The sequence below is a fragment of the Athene cunicularia genome (genome assembly GCF_003259725.1).
Source record: "Athene cunicularia isolate RWA chromosome 3 unlocalized genomic scaffold, athCun1 chr3_part1, whole genome shotgun sequence".
In the NCBI taxonomy this organism is placed as follows: Eukaryota; Metazoa; Chordata; class Aves; order Strigiformes; family Strigidae; genus Athene; species Athene cunicularia.
The window spans coordinates 81,186,631-81,197,248 of NW_020799097.1; the positions used below are offsets into that span (position 1 = coordinate 81,186,631).

The 10,618-nt window shown below is 42.5% G+C and overlaps 1 protein-coding gene across 1 annotated transcript in view; it reads left to right on the forward strand.

Annotated features, from left to right (window-relative positions):
* Positions 1 to 10,297: 10,297 nt before the first annotated feature.
* The window catches only part of MAP10 (microtubule associated protein 10), a 2,706-nt gene continuing 2,385 nt past the window's right edge, over positions 10,298 to 10,618 (forward strand). The window contains exon 1 of the mRNA XM_026844579.1: positions 10,298 to 10,575. Within this exon, the coding sequence (XP_026700380.1) occupies positions 10,298 to 10,575 (278 nt within the window). The remainder of the gene's footprint in view (positions 10,576 to 10,618) is intronic.

Sequence of the window (10,618 nt, forward strand, 5' to 3'; positions counted from 1 at the left end):
TTACGGCATCAGGGCTCCAGAAGGTGCAACCACTGGCACAATATAAAGGAAAGTTTTTGGTTGTCTGGGCAAAGTTGATGTTTCCTGCTTCCCTAGTATTCTTGCTAGATTATAACTATAAGCACTGTTCAGGAAGAGAAGCCCTTTATTATGGACAGTAGAGCACTTTTATTTTCTTCAAGCGAACATAGAATATGTGAAAGTGGTCGGAATTACTGCTGTAGAAGCTAAAGTACATTTTCATCCACGATATGAGTAGACTCACTGACACCACGAGTTGCACTTGGTCCCTAAATTATACTAATACATATCTTGACCCTTACACAAACGGAGTACCTCTTAGTGATGCACAGAATTTTTGTCCAGAAGGGTCTATTATGATAATTTAGCTTGGTCTCCTGAACAGCCCTGGCAATGTCTATTAGTTCTTTCAAGAATACCAGCAGAGGAACCAATTAATTTTGTGATGGCAGTGGTCATTTGCAGAATGCCCCCTCTTGCCTACTAAGAATTTGAGAAGGGCAGGCCCCCCCTTCTCCCAGGCCAAGCCCTTCAGCCCTCCTTTTTCTCTGGGACCAAGAACAGCCTTTGGATACCAGAGATGGAGTTAAGGAGCCACATGCGAACCTATGAGCAACAGCTGAAACTCTCTGCAAGTAGTTACTAGGTCCCTGTTCGATCCAATATTTTAGTGACAGAAAATCAGTCAGTGTGTTTTCTCTTAGCTGGCTTTAAGTACCTGCAAACTGTGATTTCCTATTCTAAAAAGAACACATATTCATGGGGCCATTAATTTGATAGCCTCACTTATTTAAGCTAATACTGTCTCCTTCTTGCCTGTGTGATTTCAGGGAAGTTTCCAACAGACTTCACTACATTTATGCAAATTTCCTGCCATAAATTATATTGATGATAGATCCTCCACTTTGCAGATCAGATAAGATCACAGAACACTGTTTAAAGATCTGCCTTTTATACAGAGACTGTGCTGAACAGCAGTACATTACAAAGAAAAGCCTTGTTTACAACAGAAAAAAATACCCCCCCACTGGAGATCTTGTGTTCATGGGAAATTATAGGAGTAAAATTAGACCAGTGTATTTCAATAATTAAGGTTATACTCCCAGGACTGACATTCTTCTTGAACAATATACTTTTTCCTGAGCCCCTTAATCTCTTTTTTCACAGGGATTTAAGAGAGACTATTTTAATTCATGTTGGGTCAGTAAAGGGTGTAAACATGGTCACTGAGAGACGCAAGGTTCATCAGTGCTCCTCGAGGTATCAGCATCCATCAGCTTTCCTGCACTTGTTCGCATGCTCAAGGTTGAGGTAATCACTGGATTTGCAATGGGGAAGCAGTCCTCTTCCAGATTAGCTCATCAGAGACTGTTGGCTTTTTGTTTGTCTTCCTCTCCAGCATAGTGCATGATCCGGAAGAGTCTGCAAATGTCACCCAGCAAATCCCCTGCTAGCCAGGATGAGTTAGAAATGTCCTTGATCTCTCCTGTTCTCCTCCTGTGGCACAATTATTGTGGCATTTGGTCTTCTAGCACAGACTTGATGTCTGTTGTGAGAAGCCTAGTACAGCATCCTCGGGTGAGATAAGCACAGGACTGCACATCCGCAGCATGCCTTTCTGCAGTTTGAGAGGCACTGGCTGGATGACTCAGGTGATGCCCTTCAGTCCTGTATTTTCAGTTCACCTGTGTGGCTGATCCCTTGCTCTGAATGACTGCCACCGAGGGAGCTCTGCAGGTATGGGGGATGCAATTCACTTACGTTATCTCCAAATGTACATGACTACCCCTGAGTTCTCTAGGTTCATTTATAGTGTGAGGACTGAAAGAGAATCTGTCAGGGTTCATCCCTATTCCTTTCTGTGTTCAATCTGTATTTAGTTAGATGAGTTCCACCTGCAGTAATGATATTATTTCAGGCTCCAGCTTTAACTCCCAGTGTCGATGTAAGCAATCTGCTGGGTTTTGCTTTACACTCTGGTTTATTTAGTGTAAGAAAAATAAAGCAACCAACTCCTCTGTTTGCCTGCCAACCTTACTAAGATTGAAGTGTAGAGATCACGATTATCCCACTCAGTTGTAGACATCTAACCAAGTCAGTTAAATGAGCCTTGGGTCCTGTACAATCAACAGACAAAAAGAGGCTCCTCAAAGAGAGTAATCTGAAGATCTGATAGCTCTGGAAGAGCCTGTCTCCCTTCCTGCAGCAGAGGGCAAAATATGACTAGGTTCCCTCTGCTAAGCAGGATGGATGCAGGCCTTAGAGAGGAGATGAATAAACCAGCAAGACATACAAACAAGAGTAGAGAGTGAAATGAAAGCTGCTGCAAAATTGACATCAGTTTTGTGCAGCTTCTGTTTCTCTCACACAGATTTGGGGTGCAGGAGTTGCACATTGCTTCCCCCTTGCTGAAAATGGCACAGAGCCATCCCCTCTCATGTGGACTGTCCCACCACAGCTGGACACTCCCACGCTGTTCCAGGTCAGGGCACCACGTTCTCGGTGCACTCAGGAGAACGAGCCTTTTTCCTGTTTAAGATCAGCCTACAGAAGCACAGCTGAGTTTCAGAAAGTATTTTACCCCCTGCCTGCTTGCAATGATACAGATAGCCTTCAACAGAAGTGAGAAAGTATTGGGGGGAAGGAAACCTCCTCTGAGAATTTCCAGAGTTAAGGCCTTCATGAAAGATGTCATTATAAAGAAATGAATGAATGCATTTGTCAGCCTCTGGGAGGTTTCAGAGTGGCTTCTATTTTTATCTCTTTTTATCCCTTGAAGGAACTGAGAACTAATATTTGTGATGCCTGACTGAGGATATTAATGTTTTCAAAAAGCTGCCATTCCTTCCAGGGCAAGAAATAGAGTAACCTGTTTGGGTTTTTTCACTGGTTTGTCTCGTAAAATGAAATTTCTGCAACTGTGTTTCCAGTAAGATGTGCCTGCAGGACCATCCAAACCTTCTATTCCTCTTTATTTACCTAGTATCAAACCTCAACAAATCTGAATGATGTGTGACCAGCTAATACATGTCCAAAATACACTTCTTTTTCTTTTCTTGCAATATTTTTGCTACGCTATGCTCTGCGCTATTGTTTAGTCTGGACTTACAGACAGCCCCAGAGACCACAGGTTCATGTAAAATCATATGTGTTTATTGAAGATAAAATGCTGAGAGGAGAAAAAAAAAAAAAAAAAAAATTATGTTTTCAGAACAGAAAAATCTCATGGCTAGCTGTTATATTGGTACCAAACTCTCAGAGTGCAATGATTTGCCTGCCTGAAGCAGAAACATTTCTAGTTATAGTTAGCAGAGTGGGAAATCATTAGTCCAGTACCAGTACATCAATGCTTCACACAAGCATCTGCAAATGAGAAGGCTTTTTGAAAAATCTTCACCCGCTACCGCAAGACTAGATGAGGCTTGTCTAAAAGACTGTTGATGTTACATTTGATGAAACAGATGGGTCACTGCTGAGCACACACTATTACCTTGCCAGAGGCTAGGCCAATTGTCAAAGCAATGCTTCAGGCCTCCATTGGCCCTAACAGCAAATGATCAGCAGCAGAAATTGAGACTGGAGATCCCATCAAAAGGAAATGGCAAAGAGATCACTACAGAAGGTTATATTAAGGACCCTTCCTTTATTGAGCAAAGATTTCATATATATTTTTATTCATTACATTTCAAATTTCACTCTTCATGACATGAAACCATTATCATTACTCACATGCTCACTGTCTCAGGACTTAGCTTGTGGAAGAGGACAAGACTCTACAACCTCTGAGTGCCCTGCCACAGAAACAGGGCAGGTTTGCATTTTTCAGAACTTTTTTTTCTTGATTATTTCCTCTGCAAAATTAAAATAAGCAATTTAAAGGCAAATTTGAATTAGCATACTGAGGACAGTTTATTATTTATGAGATGGAAATCAGGATCTTGGATGACTGAACTCATTAAAGACCATTTGGAACAGTTCCCATCTATTTCTTCCACGGTACCCACACAACAAATAATTCACACAGTAATTAATGCCATGTCTTCCCAAACAATACATGCTTCCGACAGGAACCGTTCAAATAGGAAATGCACAAAACTGCACTGAAATAGCAATCAGCTTAAAAATACATACCAGGAAAACCAGGAAACTGCGTTAGGGCAATCACAGCTGCTTTAGCTGAACTTACTGTGCCAAAGACATCCCTGAATTAGCTCAGAGAAGGTCAGCGGAGTTAGACAAGGGGGCAGTTGGGCTGACCAGGCCTCTGCCCTGGCACAGCTCTTGTCTGACCTTGTGTCAGGGGCTTACAACAGACAGTGCTCTGTCCTTCTGCCCACACAGAATACATGGTGTAGCACAAGAGAAACAAGACTATTTTCCTCCCTAGCTGTAGCCTACAGGGCTATTTGCATAGCAGTGAATTAAATACTTTTCCAGCATTGCGACTACCTGTGAAAAGTTCCTACGGGCATGGCTACGCTCTGCAATGGAGCACAGATCCCCCAGACGAGGCCAGACAAGGAACCGGCAGCAGGACAGCTGTGTCAGCACAGTGCCGTGCCTGGACTAGCCTTCTCAAGAGTTGGGGAGATAATTAGCTCAGGCAGGCTGCCACATTTTTAGCGCCTGAGAACCCTGCCTGGCAACAGCTACAGCAAGCTACACAGATGCACCGGCCTTGAGCGTCTCCCCTTGTGCTGCAGTGCCTACCTCTGAAACGCAGGAAGGAGCTGGTCGGGTCTTGCAATAAGGAGTTGCTCACTTCTGGCTGCTCTTCACTGCTTGTGAAGGGCTGGCAGCCTCACCACTGGGCTATGGTACTTCATTTCAGGGGCAAGGAACAAAATCCTGGTGATAGTCACTTGCCATCACCCCCCAGGGCAGGGGTCTGCAGGGTTGACAGACATGCTGTGTGCTCTGTGCATCCCAGAGATTTGTTCCCTTCCAGGGGGTACTTATCCATTCAGCATCTCTGTGAAACACTGTTCATGTCTTATGAGAGGAACTCAGGCACGAAGAAATGAGATCTTCCCCAGGCAACCTATGGCAAAAGAGAGAGATGAAGCTAGATCTCCAGATTCCCACACTTATTATCCCAAAACACGGCTTATTCTTTCCTTTTAATCAATGAAGTAACGTAACAGGCCAAGTTCCACATCACAGCCACCACCATGGTAAGAGTCATCAAGTTATGGACGTTAGCAGGGCACCAGTGGGAAGTACTCCATGCTTGCCACCTGGCAGAGTAAGGATGGAAGCTTGAAGGGATGAAGTGTGTGGGAGGGACACTGCTGTTGAGATCCCTAGAACAAAGCTGTTAGCCAAGAAAAAGACCACATCTTTAGAGTGGAAATCCCATTTCCAAGCAAGCCAGGGACAAATGTTCATTAGAGAGAGATTTCTCTCACAGGCCACCTTACTGACTGATGGGATTGCCACCATGTCTCCTTGGAAAACATGAAGAGACATGAAAAATACAGGGCTAATTGGTTCCTCTTTTTGCGCCCTCCACAAGTAGCTTCATACCTTCTGTTCACTAAGTGGGGTGGAATATTTCTACCCGCTTCCTACCAGGCACAGGCACTTGAGTATCACTCAGCCTCATGCACAACCAGTGAGGAGGATCTGGTCCAGCTCTGCACCTCTGCATAACAACATTCCTGCCTCTTTTTGGTTTTCTGTCTCTAAAGGAGAGCTCTCAAAGCAATCAAATTGATTTTAATTTGTTTTTAAAGGGAAGAAGAGAAACAGCTTAGAGGTTGAAAATGTGCAGTGAACAAAACAGCTGTACTGTAAACCTCTGAAAAAGCATACTTTACAATGGTAATTATGACAGATTAAACGAGTGTCATCAGTGTGATGGTACAATGCACACAATACTAACTGTTTCCTTACACAAATATTTGCAGACATCTCCAATTTTTTATTTTAATGAAATCTCATCTAACTATTGAATTGACTTTAAGAACCATCCTGAGGCTCATGAGAGCTTTCACTGTCAGAAGCTCTGTCAGATATCTGAACTGCAATTTGCCCCCAGTGGTTCCCAGCTTGAGCTAGAGAAATGTTGTAATGTAGCTTTTTAGGATGTGGCAAGTCTGAAAAATCACTGCCTACGGAGAAAATGCTAAACCCTGAGAGGGGCTGAGGACCTATCCCTGATCTACAGTTACAAAAGGAACTGTAAGAACCCCCACAACTTGAAGAAAACTTTTGGTATAGATTTTCGCTGCTTCTCAAACATATGCCCACAACTGTGCCACTGTGTGATTAAGCTGTCCTCTTTGGATGGCTAAGCACCTGGAATCCTTTCATCATTCAGTATATATGTGCATGACAAGTATGGGCTGCAACCATGAAGCCAGAGAAAATAAAGCAATCCCTTTAAGATCTTACTGAGAGCTTCCCAGCTACTGAATGGGAAGTAACAGGATTTACACAATGATACATTAATTAATGCTAAATGACAGCATGCAAACCCATGGGGTTTCCATTAATAGCAAATGAGTCCATGATGGTTTATATCAAATAAAAGGAAAGACTGATGGTAAAGCCTCCATGTGCTAATGACACCCAGTTATTTAAGGAAATTGGCTTTGCGTGTTGCTGGCTATTATGGAAAGAATATTCAGCAGGTTGAATCCTGAGGTTGACCCTTCACTATTGTTTTGTTTTAAGCAAAAATGTCCATTGGCTTTAATAAGAACTTTTTTTAAATGAAGGAAATCACCTCAGATGTGACCCTTATGGATATGGCTCATTGTCATGTTCAATATAGTTGTCTAAGCTCCTGTATTTGTGACATCCTGCTTCCTGTTGGCTCTCACAGTGTCATTCCCTCTAAAGTATTTGCCAGATTTTCCCATGTTTCCTTTAAATGTCTGCTTGGAATGAGTATCCCCAGATCCAAGGAATATGATGAGGACTGCTCAGTGCAGGAGAAGCTGTATTTTGCCACAGTCCCATTAATCCTCGAAGAAATTTGGAATCAGAAGACAAGCTGGCATGGGTTGTATTTCCAAGCTGGCTGTGAAAGCCACGGATTCACACATATCTTAAAGGCCAACCATTTCCCTGCCACGAGGTAATGAGAAAACAATCCTGTGTGTCACCCCTGCTGACTCTGCAAAAGTAACTCTGCCATAAGCCTTAACTCTCACGTCTCTGAGAAAGTAAAACACTAAGCATGGCAATGAAATCATTCAAAAGACAGGAAACAGACTGGTGTTTGCCAAATGGCCACTCAACTAGGCAAATAATGTTTATTTTAACACTCCCAAAGTCTGCTAAAGATAGTAGAGAATGAAAATAAACATGAGAGTTATCATACTTAAGTAAGAGGAGTTAACAAGCATCTTTAGGGTAGCAACACAAGGGAGGTGTCTTGGAGCTGTACCTCTGAATAGATTCTGTACCAGCTGTTCTGACCACACAACTGATAGGGCACTTTGTGGACAGGAGAGTACACCCTGAGAAGGGGGGAGAAACCACCGTATCCTTCATTTTGATGGATATCAAGATGCCTGTGCCAATAATATCATTGCAACTGTTCCTAGGCTAGCAGCCCATACATCACTAGGTCTAGATCAGCAGATTAAGGATCATGAAGTAGAATTTGGATAAAGGAAACAGCAAAGTTCCCTGAAAAACTCTGCACAATATACAGAAATGTATGCAAACAGTCATTTCTCGATAGATTTAAGATTCTCATGTGACTTCATTCCTTTTCAAAACCTCTTCTAGATTCTTCAAGAGAGAAACCTAAATATATTGCAAAAGCCTCAAATGCTTTGCTCACGTATTTTGTAATTTTTCATTCTTCCTGAATTGAAGAAGAGGGTTCATGAAAACTGAGTGTTATCAAAGGCTGCCATGCTTATTCCTGAATTTCTTCCTGTTTATTGCCCTTTTGCAAGTGGCTGACTCAACAAACAACTGAGAAAAGACTAAATAAATCTTCTCTGGGTGGCATTTTCAGCTGGAGTATTTTAAGAAGTGCTATTATGTTGCAGCTGAATATTGCAGCAGACTATCTGACCCCCTTCTGAATCAGAGTGCCACCAAGCTAAATATTTGCACAAATTCCAAGCATTGCCCTGCAGATTCTGCACAGAGAAGAGCAATTTTACATCCAGGTGAACAATGGCTCTTTACCTCAGCATTTGATCTGTAAAAAATGCAATCTTTAGAACAACACCAGAGTAAGTAGATTTAATTGTAGATCTACCAAAATCCATGTTTTTCTCAAGATCTCTTTTTTAATAGTCATACTTCTCCATCCATAAAGAGGTCTACAACTGCATAGAGAGATCTCTTTGTGTAGAGAGGTCAATAAATATGAAACTTTACAGAAATTAAGGGGGGAAAAAAGGCATGTCAGAGCCTTCAAAAGATAGATTTGAACCAAAATTGCTGAGTTGCTGCTAATGATACCAATTGTCTGGGCTGGAATTTTCTGAGACAAAATGTTAGTACTTCAAACATACAAATAAGGTCAGTGAAAGACTTCACTGAATCAGCAACATTCCTCAGTCTTCCAGTCTTTTAGAAAAAAGACGAAGAATTGAAGTCTGGCTCTGAGAAAGGAGGACTGAAGAGATTGCACTGAGAAGAACCAGAGCTATTTAAAAAAGATTACTAAATGTAACTAATGTAGATCTTAATTATGTACCTGCTGTCTTTGGAGCAGTAGCAGGTAATGAAACTGGGCTCCATAACCCTGCCTCTCTGAGACATGCCTATTTTCTAAATCATTCTTCTGTGACATGCAATCTAAAGAAGTATTATCAGAAGTCTCCTTAAAATGGTGGTTAGTAGAAACTAGGGCTACTGGAAAGAAAAAGGTCTTTTTTTCTAATTTGCAACTCAAAACAAAAATGTTGTTTTCTGTTTATTTTAAAGACAACTGTGCTTTTGCGGCCAGAAGACTGACTTAATAAAACACCCTAACAAGAACAAACTTAAAAGCCAATACCCTGTTCTATTTAAATAATTCTTTTGTCACTAACTCACTGGCTGATCTTACACAGCTTATTAACACCTATAGTTTTCACAAGTATCCAGTAATTTTTATTAATATCATCTGTGCAGAATGAAATACAGGAATAGGTCTGATTTTCAGGGACATGAAACTGCAAATATCAGTTTCATATGAAACTGTTGGGAGTGCAGAGGCTCAGCATTTTAAAACAAGGCTTTGGTTCCTCCATAATTTACTCCCTAACTCCAGTCACAGTTACCACACACAAAGATGCATCTTTGCCTACACGGGTTGGAAGTTTCAAAATCAAGAGATTAGAAATCTTGGACTAAAGATCATAGTCACACTTTGCCCATCTGTAAAAAGGGCAAAATGTCTATCTATTGTCTTCCTGGGGGGCCTTGAGAGCAACTACTTGACCCCTGTTAAATACATCTGTTGCTTTCAGTGTATCAGGGAGTCTTCTGTCATTCTCCTCTTATGGAGAATGACAACTAAACTGTCAGGCCCTCCTGGGATGGGAACGTGCTGAAGGAAAAGGAAACACAAGGAAAGCAGATGACTGATGGCAGGAGATGAATGTGACAGCAAAATGAACTGGCCATTTGTTTCATCTGACACAATGCCAGTACAATGGCAACATCTGAACACTAGCAGCCTGGATGGCAGACAACTTGTAGCTCTTAGACTCATGTGCTTAGAATAGAGGCAGGGAGGAACTGAGAAGAACGTAATTATATTTACTTCTTAAGCCCTGTTCACAACTCAGAGGTCAAACTCCTTAACTCTCGTCTCAGACGTAACAGCTGATGAAACGTGTCCTTTAAATAATAATGATCAAGGGACCTGAGAAACAGGGAATAAAAAGAAAGGGAGAGGGGATGGTCTTCCTTTTAGTTACTTCCCTTTGATGGCAAATGGTGAGGGTGTACTGTAACTTTAACCGAACACCAGCAGTTTAGGATGGTCTTAGAGTCAATTTACTAATTTTCTTGACAGCTTGGCCAGTACTTGCTGTGCATGTGGCAAGGAGACTCTGGTGTATGGGAAGGGTGGTCAGAGAGGGATGGGCGCTCTCTTTCCCAGGCAGGAGGTGAGGAGTGAGATTCTCTGCAAGTGCATCAACTGCAACTCCTACTTCACATGCAGACAGGAGAGAAAATAGGAATTTACCAATGCATGTCGAAGGCACTCAGGCATTACAGAGATGGAAGCATTAAATATCAAGAGGTGACATTTAGAGCTGATTAGAAAACCTAATTAATGTAGAACCAGTTTTTGAAATCTCAGATATATATGGGCCCTCAACTGTGGAGTCTTCTGCACACAGCCCTTGGCACAGACCTCGATGTTTCTCTCGGGGTGGGAAGAGGCCGCAAAGAAGCAGAAAACAGTTTAACGTCCCTCCCTGCCTCCACAAGCACTCCTGCTGACTGCCGGAGCTCAGGGTGCCATCCCACCCCTGTTCCTGGGGCTGCTACTCGTGATCCACAGTGGGGAAAACACAACCAGGCCCTTCAGGGCCGCCGGCAAGGGCACGACGGCAGCCGCCACGCCACACACGGCGCTTGTGAGTAGACACCAGGGAGCACTTGGCTGCCACCGGCCGCTCCCGCT